This window comes from Manis pentadactyla, chromosome 3, assembly GCF_030020395.1.
Source record: "Manis pentadactyla isolate mManPen7 chromosome 3, mManPen7.hap1, whole genome shotgun sequence".
NCBI lineage: Eukaryota > Metazoa > Chordata > Mammalia > Pholidota > Manidae > Manis > Manis pentadactyla.
The window spans coordinates 141,038,043-141,056,279 of NC_080021.1; the positions used below are offsets into that span (position 1 = coordinate 141,038,043).

At 38.6% G+C, this 18,237-nt stretch overlaps 1 protein-coding gene across 1 annotated transcript in view; it reads right to left on the reverse strand.

The window, feature by feature from the left end:
- LOC118931076 (ubiquilin-1-like) overlaps positions 1 to 18,237 on the reverse strand; it is a 38,357-nt gene that overhangs the window by 7,517 nt on the left and 12,603 nt on the right. Inside the window, exons 2-5 of the mRNA XM_057499399.1 lie at positions 14,711 to 14,973; positions 14,101 to 14,259; positions 13,707 to 13,941; positions 588 to 730 (exon numbers count right to left, since the gene is read on the reverse strand). Coding sequence (XP_057355382.1) covers positions 588 to 730; positions 13,707 to 13,941; positions 14,101 to 14,259; positions 14,711 to 14,973 — 800 coding nt within the window. The remainder of the gene's footprint in view (positions 1 to 587; positions 731 to 13,706; positions 13,942 to 14,100; positions 14,260 to 14,710; positions 14,974 to 18,237) is intronic.

Here is an 18,237-nt window from a genome sequence, read left to right on the forward strand (position 1 = left end):
GGGCTGAGAATACACTCATTTTCTTAGTTATGGTCTCTTCAGAGACAAGTTGGCAAATGAATAAATTAATGTATGCTAACTGGGGCCAGAGGGACGTCTATAATGGAAAGAATAAGAACACCATTCCCACTAATCTCTCTCTGCCTTTAATAAACAATTTCAGGCTATTTTATAACTGCCATTTTGAACATGACTATTACTCAGAATCAGTGTAATCTAATAAAATAATTTCAAATATATTAACACTGTTCTTAATCACTTTCAAGATTTACATTTTATTGAAGAATTTATCTTCAAGAGAGAGCAATCCAAAACTTTTGCATTCAACTCCTCATTCAACCTAAGTAGATACAAAGTAAATATGCACTTTTTCTAGCCAGTGAATAGAGGAGATGAAGGTGTTTTAATTATATATGAAGTATTAACTTACTGCAAAGAAACAAACTGTCCAAAAAATTGGAGATGCAGTTTACCTACTTTTCTAGTGCATTAAGGTACCACACACAAATGTGCCAAGATCACAATTATTTGATTAGGCTATTTCAATTCACACTGCACAGTTCTTTTTCATACAATTACAAACTCACTTCTGCAGCAAGGTCAGGGTTCTGGCTTAGTGACTGCATCATGCTTCTCATGTATGGGGCAGACAACATATTTTGCATAAGTTGTGGGTTTTTGGTTATTTGTTGCAATAAGCTCTGCATTCCTGGTGTATTGAACATACTAGCTGAAAAGTTTGTTTAAAAAAAAAAAAGACATTGTATCAAGGAAAAGATATGTCTTAAAAAGTCAAAGTTAAAATACCGGGCACAGTTTTAGCAACTGCAGATGAGTATACATACTACTTATCAATTGAACTAAGAATTTTAAGACAAGATTGCCAAAACTACATACCCAATGTAAACCAGAAAAGGAGGGCTTATGACTTTAAACATTCTGGTTGCATTTACAGTAAAATCACATCTAATGGAAAGGCTAGGTTCTAAAGTCAACTTAAGAAATAAAAACTAGGTATAGTCGAATTAACCAGTGAAAAATCCCATAAAGTGAACTAGTCTGAGATAATTTTTCCTCCAGGATCACTGTTAGAATCACATTCAGCATTCAGTATGCCCAAGAAAGGAAGCCTTCTCACTCAGGGAACAAGTACTCAGGGAACCGACACTCAGTGCAACAGCAGGAACTTCTCACATTTTAGAGATGATACAGCCGACTAACAGGATGTCTGCAGCCAGATTACCTGGTTTCAAATCTAATCTTTCCTAATCTAACCACAAAGCCATGGGCAAGTTATCTGGCTTCTTCACAGTTCAATTCCCCTTCTGTAAAATGGGACAAAATAGCATCTACTTAATTCATAGAGTGATTGTGACAATTAAACTACTTAATGGGTAAAGGGCTAGTTACTATTATTTCTTGCTTTTTTCTTCCCCTTTTTCTTTTTTTTCCTAAGAGCTATAGCTAAATTTATGCAAATTCAACTTTGAGAGCTAATTTGTTCAACATATATCCAGATTCTCATTGCTGACAAGATAATATTCAAACTCAAATATATTCTCAAACTCATGAATTATCTTTCTCAGTTCCCTCTGCTCTTATTCCATCTAGTGTAGTTTTATTGGGCTTAAAATATTTGAATCTTACCATTTATTTTTCTAGTTTATTATACAATTCTGCTCTGTTTTTGGTAATAATTTTTGTTTTTCCCATTTTCTCATGTTTCAATTTAGTTTTCCCCCATATTCTAGAGTCCAGGAAAATTCTAAGACAGGGGCTGACAAACATAGCTCGTAGGGCAAATATGGCCCATGACCTGTTTTTGTACAGCTGACAAGCTACAATGGTTTTCACATTTTTAAGCAGTTAAAGAAGTACATATATTTTATGAAATGTGAAAATATATAAAATTTAAACTTCAGTATCCATGAATAACATTTTACTGAAACAGTTGTGCCTACTCGTTTGTTGTCTATGGTTGTTTTTACACTACAAAAGCACAGATGAGTAGTTTCAACAGAGGCTGTATGTGGCAGAGTATTCTCAACTCACAGGAAAGCAATGGTCAGAAAAATACAAAATTTTAAATGTAGTACTTCATCACAGTCAAATTTCTTTACAAAAATGAAAAATATAAATAAAGCTACAGCCAAAGTTAAGTTTCCAAGTGGCTTATTTGCCAAACAAGGAAACCAGTATACTAGGGTTGATTCATCAGCATGGTTAATTAAATCTTGATTGCAACAGCCAAATGTGCCCAGAACAAATAAACTTATTTAAGACTATTAGCCTCACAGGGAGAACAGTTTGTTAAGAGTTAAGAACACTGGGCTCAATATCAATACTGAATTATAAAAACCAGGCAAATTATTTTGAGTGGTATTTCTTGGTTCTTGATGAGTTGACACATGTTACTAATACTGCTCAGCTCCTTTGAGGAGTTAATGCCAAATCTGAAGTGACTGAAAATTAACCTCTAAAAACAGTTCACATGGAACAACTATAGGCAAAATTACTTTCAAAGTTGAGAAAACACTAATTTAGTACAATGTGAAGTAGAATCTGTTAAGAAGTATACATATGATTATGATAAAAACACATGGAGGAGTAAAAGAATTAGTTGGACAACTATATTACATCACTTGTTAAAAAACATAAAGAGAGGTGGAGCCAACATGGCGGCGTGAGTAGGACAGTGGGAATCTCCTCCCAAAAATATATATACTTTTGAAAATACAACAAACACAACTAGTCCTAAAAGAGAGACCAGAAAACGCAGGACAGTGGCCAGACTGCAGCTACACCAGCGAGAACCCAGCGCCTCGCGAAGGGGGTAAGATACAAGCCCCGGCCCGGCGGGACCCGAGCGCCCCTCCCCCCAGCTCCCAGTGGGAGAACAATAGGCAGAGTGGGAGGGAGACGGAGCCCAGGACTGCTGAACACCCAGCCCCAGCCACCCGCACCAGATCACAGACACAGTGCGTGGGCGGGGGGCCCTGGATACTGGGGAAACAGGGCAGCGAGACCTCTGAGTGGGTGAAGCTGATGCCCCTGTGACAAAGAAAAGTGGGGGCTTTTTGAAAGTCTTAAAGGGACAGAGACTTAACAGCTTGACGGAAACAACACAGGTCATAGTCCACCAGCTGGAAATTACAGGGAAAACCGGGAGCACTAACCCCCTGGGCAACAGCTCTGAGACCCCTCACGGAGGTAAACAGCCAAACAGCGCCCCCCCGCCCACCCCTCTCCATCCATTACCCCTCCGGGCGCTGCGAAAGCAGATAAGCAGCCTAAGGCAAAACGGCCACAGAAAGGGAAATTCCTCCATTCCGGCCAGGCAAGACACAAAGACCCAGTCTACACGCAATTACCCAACATAAGCCACAAGGGGTCGCAGTTGTCCCAGTAAAGAAAGGCCAGTAGCAAGTGAAAATTTTGGCCCTCCCAGCTGACAGTCAATAGCACCTGTCAACATGAAAAGGCAAAAAAATATGATCCAGACAAGACTAACCCAGACAGCTTCGGCATCTGCTACATCTTCCCCTGAGAAGGAACCTGGGGAGATAGATTTAACCAGTCTCCCTGAAAAAGAATTCAAAACAAAAGTCATAACCATGCTGATGGACTTGCAGAGAAATATGCAAGAACTAAGGAACGAGAATACAGAAATAAAACAAGCTCTGGAAGGACTTCAAAACAGAATGGATGAGATGCAAGAGACCATTAATGGACTAGAAAACAGAGAACAGGAACGCAGAGAAGCTGATGCAGAGAGAGATAAAAGGATCTCCAGGAACGAAAGAATTTTAAGAGAGCTGAGTGACCAATCAAAAAGGAATAATATACACATTATAGGAATTCCAGAAGGAGAAGAGACAGAAAAAGGGATAGAAAGTGTCTTCGAGGAAATAATTGCCGAAAACTTCCCCAAACTAGGGGAAGAAATGGCCTCTCAGACCACAGAGGTACACAGAACTCCCATGACAAGGGATCCAAGGAGGGCAACACCAAGACACATAATAATTAAAATGGCAAAGATCAAAGACAAGGACAAAGTATTAAAGGCAGCCAGAGAGAAAAAAAAGGTTACCTACAAAGGAAAACCCATCAGGCTATCATCAGACTTCTCAACAGAAACCCTACAGGCCAGAAGAGAATGGCATGATATACTTAATGCAATGAAACAGAAGGGCCTTGAACCAAGACTACTGTATCCAGCACGAATATCATTTAAATATGAAGGAGGGATTAAACAATTCCCAGACAAGCAAAAGTTGAGGGAATTTGCCTCCCACAAACCACCTCTACAGGGCATCCTACAGGGAATGCTCTAGATGGGAGCATTCCTAAAAAGAGCACAGAACAAAACACCCAACATATGAAGAAGGGAGGAGGAGGAATAAGAAGGGAGAGAAATAAAGAATCATTAGACTGCATTTATAATAGCTCAACAAGCGAGTTAAGTTAGACAGTAAGATAGTAAAGAAGCTAACCCTGAACCTTTGGTAACCACAAACTTAAAGCCTGCAATGGCAATAAGTACATACCTTTCAATAATCACTCTAAATGTAAATGGACTGAATGCACCAATCAAAAGACACAGAGTAACAGAATGGATAAAAAAGCAAGATCCATCCATATGCTGCTTACAAGAGACTCACCTCAAACCCAAAGACATGCACAGACTTAAGTCAAGGGAAGGAAAAAGATATTTCATGCAAACAACAGAGAAAAGAAAGCAGGTGTTGCAATTCTGGTATCAGACAAAACAGACTTCAAAATAAAGAAAGTAACAAAAGACAAAGAAGGACATTACATAATGATAAAGGGCTCAGTCCATCAAGAGGATATAACCATTATAAATATATATGCACCCAATACAGGAGCACCAACATACCTGAAACAAATATTAACAGAACTACAGGAGGAAATAGAATGCAATGCATTCATTCTAGGAGACTTCAACATACCACTCACTCCAAAGGACAGATCCACCAGACAGAAAATAAGTAAGGACACAGAGACACTGAACAACACACTAGAACAGATGGACCTAATAGACATCTACAGAACTCTACATCCAAAAGCAACAGGATACACATTCTTCTCAAGTGCACATGGAACATTCCCCAGAATAGACCACATACTAGGCCACAAAAAGAGCCTCAGTAAATTCCAAAAGATTGAAATCCTACCAACCAACTTTTCAGACCACAAAGGCATAAAACTAGAAATAAACTGTTCAAAGAAAGCAAAGAGGCTCACAAACACATGGAGGCTAAACAACACGCTCCTAAATAATCAATGGATCAATGACCAAATCAAAATGGAGATCCAGCAATATATGGAAACAAATGACAACAACAACACTAAGCCCCAACTTCTGTGGGACACAGCAAAAGCAGTCTTAAGAGGAAAGTATATAGCAATCCAGGCATATATAAAAAAGGAAGAACAAGCCCAAATGAACAGTCTAATGTCACAATTATCGAAAGTGGAAAAAGAAGAACAGATGAGGCCTAAGGTCAGCAGAAGGAGGGACATAATAAAGATCAGAGAAGAACTAAATAAAATTGAGAAGAATGAAACAATAGCAAAAATCAATGAAAACAAGAGCTGGTTCTTCGAGAAAATAAACAAAATAGATAAGTCTCTAGCCAGACTTATTAAGAAGAAAAGAGAGTCAACACAAATCAACAGTATCAGAAATGAGAAAGGAAAAATCACGATGAACCCCGCAGAAATACAAAGAATTATTAGAGAATACTATGAAAACCTATATGCTAACAAGCTGGGAAACCTAGGAGAAATGGACAACTTCCTAGAAAAATACAACCTTCCAAGATTGACCCAGGAAGAAACAGAAAATCTAAACAGACCAATTATCAGCAAAGAAATTGAAGAGGTAATCAAAAAACTACCAAAGAACAAAACCCCCGGGCCAGATGGATTTACCTCGGAATTTTATCAGACATACAGGGAAGACATAATACCCATTCTCCTTAAAGTTTTCCAAAAAATAGAGGAGGAGGGGATACTCCCAAACTCATTCTATGAAGCTAACATCACCCTAATACCAAAACCAGGCAAAGACCCCAACAAAAAAGAAAACTACAGACCAATATCCCTGATGAACGTAGATGCAAAAATACTCAACAAAATTTTAGCAAACCGAATTCAAAAATACATCAAAAGGATCATACACCATGACCAAGTGGGATTCATCCCAGGGATGCAAGGATGGCACAACATTCGAAAGTCCATCAACATCATCCACCACATCAACAAAAAGAAAGACAAAAACCACATGATGATCTCCACAGATGCTGAAAAAGCATTTGACAAAGTTCAACATCCATTCATGTTAAAAACTCTCAGCAAAATGGGAATAGAGGGCAAGTACCTCAACATAATAAAGGCCATCTATGATAAACCCACAGCCAACATTATATTGAACAGCGAGAAGCTGAAAGCATTTCCTCTGAGATCGGGAACTAGACAGGGATGCCCACTCTCTCCACTGTTATTTAACATAGTACTGGAGGTCCTAGCCATGGCAATCAGACAAAATAAAGAAATACAAGGAATCCAGATTGGTAAAGAAGAAGTTAAACTGTCACTATTTGCAGATAACATGATACTGTACATAAAAAACCCTAAAGACTCCACCCCAAAACTACTAGAACTGATATCGGAATACAGCAAAGTTGCAGGATACAAAATCAACACACAGAAATCTGTGGCTTTCCTATATACTAACAATGAACCAACAGAAAGAGAAATCAGGAAAACAACTCCATTCACAAGTGCATCAAAAAAAATAAAATACCTAGGAATAAACCTAACCAAAGAAGTGAAAGACTTATACTCTGAAAACTACAAGTCACTCTTAAGAGAAATTAAAGGGGACACTAACAGATGGAAATGCACCCCATGCTCATGTCTAGGAAGAATTAATATCGTCAAAATGGCCATCCTGCCCAAAGCAATATACAGATTTGATGCAATCCCTATGAAACTACCAGCAACATTCTTCAATGAACTGGAACAAATAATTCAAAAATTCATATGGAAACACCAAAGACCCCAAACAGCCAAGGCAATCCTGAGAAAGAAGAATAAAGTAGGGGGGATCTCACTCCCCAACTTCAGGCTCTACTATAAAGCCATAGTAATCAAGACAATTTGGTACTGGCACAAGAACAGAGCCACAGACCAATGGAACAGACTAGAGAATCCAGACATTAACCCAGACATATATGGTCAATTAATATTTGATAAAGGAGCCATGGACATACAATGGCGAAATGACAGTCTCTTCAACAGATGGTGCTGGCAAAACTGGACAGCTACATGTAGGAGAATGAAACTGGACCATTGTCTAACCCCATATACAAAAGTAAACTCAAAATGGATCAAAGACCTGAATGTAAGTCACGAAACCATTAAACTCTTGGAAAAAAACATAGGCAAAAACCTCTTAGACATAAACATGAGTGACCTCTTCTTGAACATATCTCCCTGGGCAAGGAAAACAACAGCAAAAATGAGTAAGTGGGACTATATTAAGCTGAAAAGCTTCTGTACAGCAAAAGACACCATCAATAGCACAAAAAGGAACCCTACAGTATGGGAGAATATATTTGAAAATGACACATCTGATAAAGGCTTAACGTCCAGAATATATAAAGAGCTCACACACCTCAACAAACAAAAAACAAATAACCCAATTAAAAAATGGGCAGAGGAACTGAACAGACGGTTCTCCAAAAAAGAAATACAGATGGCCAACAGACAAATGAAAAGATGCTCCACATCACTAATTATCAGAGAAATGCAAATTAAAACTACAATGAGGTATCACCTCATACCAGTAAGGATGGCTGCCATCCAAAAGACAAACAACAACAAATGTTGGCGAGGCTGTGGAGAAAGGGGAACCCTCCTACACTGCTGGTGGGAATGTAAACTTGTTCAACCATTGTGGAAAGCAGTATGGAGGTACATCAAAATGCTCAAAACAGACATACCATTTGACCCAGGAATTGCACTCCTAGGAATTTACCCTAAGAATGCAGCAATCAAGTATGAGAAAGACCAATGCACCCCTATGTTTATCACAGCACTATTTACAATAGCCAAGAATTGGAAGCAACCTAAATGTCCATTTATAGATGAATGGATAAAGAAGATGTGGTACATATACACAATGGAATACTACTCAGCCATAAGAAAAGGGAAAATCCTACCATTTGCAGCAACATGGATGGAGCTGGAGGGTATTATGCTCAGTGAAACAAGCCAAGCAGAGAAAGATAAATACCAAATGATTTCACTCATCTGTGGGAGTATAAGAACAAAGGAAAAACTGAAGGAACAAAACAGCAGCAGAATCACAGAACTCAAGAATGGACTAACAGGTACCAAAGGGAAAGGGACTGGGGAGGATGGGTGGGGAGGGAGGGATAAGGGGAGGTAGAAAAAGGGGGGTATGAAGATTAGCATTCATAGGGGGGTGGGAGAAAGTGGAGGGCTGTACAACACAGAGAAGACAAGTAGTGATTCTACAACATTTTGCTATGCTGATGGACAGTGACTGTAAAGGGGTATATAGGGGGGACCTGGCATCGGGGAGAGCCTTGTAAACAAAGTGTTCGTCATGTAAGTGTAGATCAATGATAAAAAAAAAAAAGCAGTTCCTGTGTGGTAACCTCCAATGAGTTCTACACAATGATATAAAAGGCATATAAAAGTGTAGGCAAAGGGTCTGTTTGTGTTTATACAGAGGATCAAAGCCTAGTTTGGCTACCCCGAAAATGAACTAAGATACGATATGAAAAAGAACTTCCAACATCAGCACTCTCGGGAAGACTCATGCCAGAAGATGATCAGCAAAAAAAACCCCAACAAAGATCCACGCACTGCCACAGGTGTAGATGCACTCATCCCACCAATTCCTGGACTTGCCATGGGAATGAAGAAGGAGATATCTAAGCTGGCCTGTGCATACAGTAAAACAACAAATTTGACTGGATCTATACTGTTGGAACTCAACCAAGAATTAGGAGAAGTGCAAATTGTAGCGCTCCAAAATCTTACAACCACAGACTATTTACTGTTAAAAGAACATATGGGATGTGAACAGTCCCCAGGAATGGGTTGTTTTAATTTATCTGAATTCTCTCAGACTGTTCAAGTTCAGTCGGACAATATCCACCATATCATAGATAAGTTTTCACAAATGCCTAAGGTGCCTAACTGGTTTTCTTGGTTTCACTGGAGATGGCTGGTAATTACAGGTATGCTTTGGTTAGGTAACTATATTCCTATTATGTTAATGTGTGTGCACAATTTAATTAGTAGTTTAAAACCTATCCATGCTGAAGTTACTCTACAAGAAGATATGTCAAAGAAATAATCAATCTTCCCAGGTTTTCTTCTGCCTGCTACTTCTATAGCTTTTCTTCTTCCTACCTAATCACAACCTTTAAATAGAACTCGTGCCACATGTCGAATTTACCGAGTATCATAATTCTTCCAAGTGGTAAAGACACCTCAAGACAAATGCTGGGCATAGAAGCCACAGGGCATAAATATGCAAAGAAGTAAAAAGCTAACCTTTTCAAACAATAAGGCTTCTCTCTCACTTACCAACTTTACATTTCCCTGTATGGCCCCAGAAGATGACTGGTTAGCCAGAGACGGGTAAGATTCCTCAAGGGAGGAACAACCTAAGACAGGCACAGTCGCAGGGGGTCATCAGGTGAGAAAATGGGGATCAACAGAGGTGAGGCTTAGAACCTCCCCCCTCCTGTTCTGAGAGAAATCTTCTGCATACGTGGATGTTTTATTGCCCTTGTCTAGCTTGGATTAACACATAGTCTACAGGCACACACCTGATCATATACATTTGCTCTCTTACAACACTAAACTATGTTTTCTACCTTTATCTTGTATCTACCTACCACTTCAGCATTTTATTAAAAATAATAATAATAAAGAGAGAAATGTGGTATTCACATATAAATCAAGTATAAAAATCAAATGAATATTCATATTTTAACTGACTGCTTATAGTTCATAATGCATGAATAAAACCGAAAGCTTCTGTGATGACTGCCCTTGTACTGTTCACCATGTAACTTATTCACTATGTAAGAATTTGTACTCCATGTAAGAACTTGTTCGTTATGCATCAGAAGATTGGAGACTGACGAAAATTAGGCTTGGGGTGGATTAATGATTGTGCATTGAGCATTGACCCCCCTATATAGAATTTTATTGTTGTTAACAACCATTTGATCAATAAATATGAGAGATGCCCTCACACACACAAACACACACACACACAAAAATATATATATATAAACACACTTCCAATTGTAAAATAAATAAGTAACCGGGATGTAATGTATAGCATAAGGAATATAGTCAAAATATTGTAAAAACTTGGTATGGTGATAGCTGGTACCTAGAATTATCATGTATATAAATGTTCAATCACTGTGTTGTACACCTGAAACTAATGTAATACTGTGTGTCAAATACCCTTCCATAAAAAATAATTATCCAGGAAAAAAAACCCAAAAAAACCCCCATAAAGACTATGGTTATTCACTGTGTTGCTCACCAGTAGGTACTCTGGAAAATATTCTGAACTATCATGCTAGTCAACGAGTAGGAGTGTCCATGGTGAATATCATTCACTTTTATGAACTTAGCCATAGTCAATACCACGAATTTTCGTCAGAAAAATCCTGAATTTGTGTAACTACACAGCAGTTTCATGGCTTAACAGAGGTAGCTTTACTGCAATATATTTTAGCTCAGGGCTATGACTGAAATTCTTGTGAACCACTCAACCACCATTATCAAACACTGAAATAACCATGGAAATTACCTTTGCTAGAGAGATAAAGTTTCTCAATGAATTCAACCCAAAAGCACAGGCAAAAAGGCATTCACATGCAAAACCCATGCTGTGATAAAGTCATTTCAACAAGTGAACACAGTTTGTGATTCACACTGAAATTGTCAAGCTGCTATATACATCCTCTTGCTGCCAGAAGTTAAAACAAGATCCCCATTCTCACAGATTTGCAGTAGATATACTTTTGAGCTCACAGTACTGTTCCAGCAGTACTTCTTTGGACCTCACTTCAAGTGCAAAATCTTCCACATTTCAAAATTCATTCAACTGTGCAGGTGGAGTGCTATCACCTGACTCTTCAACTAGAAGGGATTAATCTGCAATGACATGCTAAAAGGAAAGAAGAAATCTAAGAGAATCTTAGGGATGTTTTCTAACTGAATAGGCTATTAAGATCATGTATTTCTGGAATGAGTACATATCTGATTGAAATAAATACAACTCATTACATATCAGTACTAACAGGTAAACATAAGCAATTGATTTTGACTATAAGAAACACCATGAACATAAATTTTGCAAAATGCCATCCCTAAGAAGGAATTCCATAATACTTAAGGAAATATAATTCTTATTATATTTTAACTCATCAATTAAAAAAACTTATGGAATTTTGTTTTCTTTCCTAATATAACATTCTTGATTTTGCCTCTTGTCCTGCAAAGCCAAAATAAAGTATAACCCCTAGTCCTATGTAAGGAAAGTTTGCTGACACCTTCTCTAAGTAATATTTTATCTTTTAGAGTAAGTGCTTACAAGGCAAAAGAAACAAGTTAAGAATTCCATATTTACTATTAAAATAATGTACAAATATGCTAACAATCTGTTAGACCAGCAAAGTACATAATTTTTGCTGTTTCTTATTTTCCTTTGATGGAAACATTAACGTGAAATTTTAAGTAGAATATCAAACTATTAAATAAAAAATGAGTAAAAAGTTACAAAACTGATTTTTTATTTGAAAAGTTTTTGCTGAAAACAACCATGCTACAGGAAAAAAAGCAATGCACTTACAGATTAGGAAATCTGATTAAATCTTTGCTCTCTCTGCTCTATGACTAAAATATGAATAAGCATCTCTCTCAAAAGATTGTTAACAAGAAACAAGTAAGCAGTAAGGAAAATAAAGAGCAGGATGATCTTTTTTCTTGATTTAAAAATGGCATTACTTTGGATATTAACTAGACTCAATGTGTGGATCATTCTGCAATATAGTTGACCCTTGAATAACACAGATTTGAGCTTACATGTGGATTTTTTTCAATAAATATATTGGAAAATCTGTGATTTGAGACAACTTGAAAAAATATTTTGTCTAGCTAGCTTGCTTTAAAAACACAGTGTACACATGGTGTGGGGGGAATCATGGGGAAGACAGTGTAGCACAGAGAAGGCAAATAGTGACTCTGGCATCTTACTACACTGATGGGCAATGACTGCAATAGGGTATAGGGGAGACATGATAATATGAGTGAATGTAGTAACCACATTGTTTTTTCATGTGAAATCTTCATAGGAGTGTATATCAATAATACCTTAATTAAAAAAAAGATACAGTGTACATTATATGTAACATACAAAATGTGTTATCTGTTGATGTTCCTGGTAAGGTTTCCAGTGAATGGTAGGCTATTAGCAGTTAAGTTTTAGGGGAGTTAAAAGTTACATGCAGATTTTGAACTGCTCAGGGGGTTGGTGTCCCTAATCCATATTTTTCAAGGATTGTATACAAATAATGAATCATTACATTGTATACCTGAAACTATATGATGTTCAATGTCAGTTATATCTCAATCTTTTAAAATGGTACTACTTCTATTTTCTTAAAACGTGTATTATATGCAGAAACCTTGTGATACCCACTGTATTTTATGAAATATTTACCACTGTGAAAAGCAATTCCTCTCCCCATTCTGGTTTCTTCTCTCTGTAATGCATTTTAAAAAATTCCTCATCCAGAATCTCATCTGTCTACTTTCTCTGCCAAAACATAGCCATCTTTTAAAATATATCCAGTTTCTCTAACCTTAGGTAAGTGGCTCCATTCTTTTGTTTCTTCTTATTTTCATGCCAAGCATTAGGACTAAAATAAAAATCATCACTCTACTGATTTTGGACCTAATTCTTAGCATGTAAATAGTGAAGTTTTTTTAAAAAGGCAGCCATTTATTGAGTCTTGTCTACAAAAAAAGGACCAAAAGTAAGTTCCTAACCTCCGCTGTCTTACATAAACACAGATCTTAAACCCCGCTGTGGAAGATTCTGATCCAAGAGGTCTGAGGTTAAGACTAGAGAATATCTGATTTTTAACAAATGTAGTAGGTGTCCTGATGCAGCAAGTTTAGCCCTGGTCTCAGGAATGGAGTTTGAGAATCTGCTGATTGTCTATAATACAAAACTAGATGGAAGCCAGGAAACATGCTTCAGCAGTAAATACATAGGTAACCTTGTTCCCACTGCACTTCAGTTTTCTGACTGTTGAAATGCGACTGTCACCTACTTCTCCCAAACTACCCTATAATAAAAACACAAAACTGCCTCTGGAAATCTTTAGCCCTTTCCACTGCAATGCACACAAGTGATTAATACTAATCATTACATATTTAAAGTTCCTTTAAAACAACAAAAACAACCTTGCAATGTAGAAAAATAGTTCATGAAAACTACTCATGATACATACACAAAAGCACAGAGAGAAACAGTGTGAGAAAGGCTTTTCATTATTCAAATTAGCAAGGACAACAAAGAAAGCAAGCATGAGCTGCTATGAGCATACCTCCTACTCCAGGACCCAAAGTTGATGCAGTAGAACTCTGCCCAGCAGCACCACTGGCATTACCACCACCAGTGCCCCCGACAGCACTGGTGGTACCACTGGAAGCTGATGAACTCTGGGAAGCCTGAGGAGCCCATGGATGGGGTAATGGATCTCTGTTTTCTGTACGGGAAGGTTGACTACCTTCACCTGAAGATGTATTGCTCACTAACGAAGCAAATGGATTATCACCAAACTGTAGTAAAAAACACAAAACCATAAAGAATTAGCTTTTGTTTTAAGTAACAGATAAGGAACTTTTTAAATGCAAACTGCATTCTCCATGTAAAAGTGCCCCTTAATCGCACAGAACAGGCGCTACTCCATGGCATGACCTCAGCTCCAGTATCATCACCTGTTCTTGTGCAGCACTCAGCATTGGTTCCTGAATATCAGTGTACATGCGCCGTAAAGCATTGTATCCCCCAGGGATGCTTTCTAAGTTGCTCAAGGCTTGGTACTGGTTTCTCATCATTTCCTGCATCATTGCTGGATTCCTGGCAAGTTCCAATGTCTAAGAAAAAGATATCCATAAAAAAGGACACTGAAATATACATGAATCACTTTACCTATTAATTGCCACAGCTAATTTCATAAGTTTTCTAATTCTATGATTAGCAGTCCTCAATATTTAAATTAGAAAACAATTCCTGTTGCTTTAATCTCAAGAAGCAAGCTAACATTTAATAACATCAAGAAAGAAGCACTATTATGAACAAATGCTCATCTCCTGAACTGGTCTCTGTTTCCTAAATCTGCAAAATAACTGTTTATAAAGATCATTAAAGAATAGCAGAAAATTGAAAGTACAAATAGTCAAAATCAATACTGTAAGTTTTTCTGAACAAAGATTAGTTTGTTTTTTTTTAGCTTAGCCATATATATAGGACTATACTAATATACATCACAAAAAAATTAAGTATATAATTTTTTAGCTAAATAAACTAAAAGAACTTTCCACATACTTGTCTCATAATATCTGGATTATTCAGCATATGACTAATTTCTGGATTTCTCTGTATCAACTGCTGCATTTGCAGATTGGCTGTAATTAACTGCCTCATGCGGTCAGGATTTGAAAGCATGCTCTGGACAAAAGGATTCTCCATGATCTGGACCATCATTTCGGGATTAGACATAAGTTCCCACTGCATCTGGCTTTGTAGTTCAGAGAAGTTGGTAGTATTCAAACTCAAGCTACTCAGACCTGCAAGTCCTCCAAGGCCACCTAAGAAGATAAAGGGCAAAACACATAAATGAAAAGTCAGAAATTTTACCATTAACATGACTCTGCTAAAATAAATACACAAAAATATTAACTGTATCGGCGGAAGATGGCGGCGTGAGTAGAGCAGCGGAAATCTCCTCCCAAAACAACATACATCTATGAAAATATAACAAAGACAACCCTTCCTAGAATAAAGACCAGAGGACACAGGACAATATCCAGACCACGTCCGCACCTGAGAGAACCCAGCGCCTCATGAAGGGGGTAAGATTCAAGCCCCGGCCCGGCGGGAGCCGAGCACCCCTCCCCCCAGCTCCCGGCGGGAGAAGAAAAGGCAGAGCGGGAGGGAGACGGAGCCCAGGACTGCCGAACACCAAGCCCCAGCCATCCGGGCCAGAGTGCAGGGCCCTGGATACTGGGAAAACAGGGCAGCAAGAACAGTGAGCGGGCACTGGAGTCTGGGCGCCGGAGGACATAAGAAAAGCGCGCGACCATTTTTTTTTTTTTTTTTGCTTTTTCGCTGTTTTGTTTTGGCGAGCGCTTTTTGGAAGTCTTAAAGGGATAGGGACCCCAATACTAGGGAAACAGGGCAGAAAGACCGGTTATCAGAGGCCTGAGGCTGGCACCGGAGAATAAAGAAAAACGAGCGACGACTTTTTTTTTTAATTAAAAATTTTTTTTTTTTCAATTTAAAAATTTTTTTCTTTTTTTTTTTGGTGGTCATTGTTTTGTTTTGGCGGGTGCTTTTTGGAAGTCTTAAAGGGGCAGGGCGGGTCACTTAATCCAGAGGTAGGGAATCTGGGGATCTCTGGGCACCCTAACCCCTGGGCTGCAGGGAGCAGGGAAGCCCCTTACGGAGATAAATACCCTCCCAGCAGCTCCTGCTCCAATGCGACTCCACCATTTTGGAGTAGCTGCCCGAGCCAGGCCACGCCCACAGCAACAGCGGAGATAAACTCCATAGCAGCCGGGCAGGAAGCAGAAACCCTGTCTGCGCGCAGCTGCGCAGCACAAGCCACTAGAGGTCGCTGTTCTCCCAGGAGAGGAGGGCCACAAACCAACAAGAAGGGAAGTCCTTCCAGCCGTCACTCGTCCCAGCTCTGCAGACTATTCCTATCACCACGAAAAGGCAAAGCTACAGGCAGACAAAGATCACAGACACAACACCAGAGAAGGAGACAGACCTAACCAGTCTTCCTGACAAAGAATTCAAAATAAGAATCATAAACATGCTGACAGAGATGCAGAGAAATACGCAAGAGAAATGGGATGAAGTCCGGAAGGAGATCACAGATGCCAGAAAGGAGATCGCAGAAATGAAACAAACTCTGGAAGGGTTTATAAGCAGAATGGATAGAATGCAAGAGGCCATTGATGGAATTGAAATCAGAGAACAGGAACGCATAGAAGCTGACATAGAGAGAGACAAAAGGATCTCCAGGAATGAAACAATATTAAGAGAACTGTGTGACCAATCCAAAAGGAACAATATCCCTATTATAGGTGTCCCAGAAGAAGAAGAGAGAGGAAAAGAGATGGAAAGTATCTTAGAAGAAATAATTGCTGAAAACTTCCCCACACTGGGGGAGGAAATAATCGAACAGACCACGGAAATACACAGAACCCCCAACAGAAAGGATCCAAGAAGGACACCACCAAGACACATAACAATTAAAATGGCAAAGATCAAGGACAAGGAAAGAGTGTTAAAGGCAGCTAGAGAGAAAAAGGTCACCTATAAAGGGAAACCCATCAGGCTAACATCAGATTTCTCAACAGAAACCCTACAGGCCAGAAGAGAATGGCATGATATATTTAATACAATGAAACAGAAGGGCCTTGAACCAAGGATACTGTATCCAGCACGACTATCATTCAAATATGACGGTGGGATTAAACAATTCCCAGACAAACAAAAGCTGAGGGAATTTGCTTTCCACAAACCACCTCTACAGAACATCTTACAGGGACTGCTCTAGATGGGAGCACTCCTAGAAAGAGCACAGCACAAAACACCCAACATATGAAGAATCGAGGAGGAGGAACAAGAAGGGAGAGAAGAAAAGAATCTCCAGACAGTGTATATAACAGCTCAATAAGCGAGCTAAGTTAGGCAGTAAGATACTAAAGAGGCTAACCTTGAACCTTTGGTAACCACGAATTTAAAGCCTGCAATGGCAATAAGTACATATCTTTCAATAGTCACCCTAAATGTTAATGGGTTGAATGCAGCAATCAAAAGACACAGAGTAACAGAATGGATAAAAAAGCAAGACCCATCTATATGCTGCTTACAAGAAACTCACCTCAAACCCAAAGACATGTACAGACTAAAAGTCAAGGGATGGAAAAACATATTTCAGGCAAACAACAGTGAGAAGAAAGCAGGGGTTGCAGTACTAATATCAGACAAAATAGACTTCAAAACAAAGAAAGTAACAAGAGATAAAGAAGGACACTACATAATGATAAAGGGCTCAGTCAAACAAGAGGATATAACCATTCTAAATATATATGCACCCAACACAGGAGCACCAGCATATGTGAAACAAATACGAACAGAACTAAAGGGGGATATAGACTGCAATGCATTCATTCTAGGAGACTTCAACACACCACTCACCCCAAAGGATAGATCAACTGGGCAGAAAATAAGTAAGGACATGGAAGCACTGAACAACACAGTAGAGCAGATGGACCTAATAGACATCTATAGAACTCTACATCCAAAAGCAGCAGGATATACATTCTTCTCAAGTGCACATGGAACATTCTCCAGAATAGACCACATACTAGGCCACAAAAAGAGCCTCAGAAAATTCCAAAAGATTGAAATCCTACCAACCAACTTTTCAGACCACAAAGGCATCAAACTAGAAATAAACTGTACAAAGAAAGCAAAGAGGCTCACAAACACATGGAGGCTTAACAACATGCTCCTAAATAATCAATGGATCAATGACCAAATCAAAATGGAGATCCAGCAATATATGGAAACAAATGACAACAACAACACTAAGCCCCAACTTCTGTGGGACACAGCAAAAGCAGTCTTAAGAGGAAAGTATATAGCAATCCAAGCATATTTAAAAAAGGAAGAGCAAACCCAAATGAATGGTCTAATGTCACAATTATCGAAATTGGAAAAAGAAGAACAGAGGAGGCCTAAGGTCAGCAGAAGGAGGGACATAATAAAGATCAGAGAAGAAATAAATAAAATTGAGAAGAATAAAACAATAGCAAAAATCAATGAAACCAAGAGCT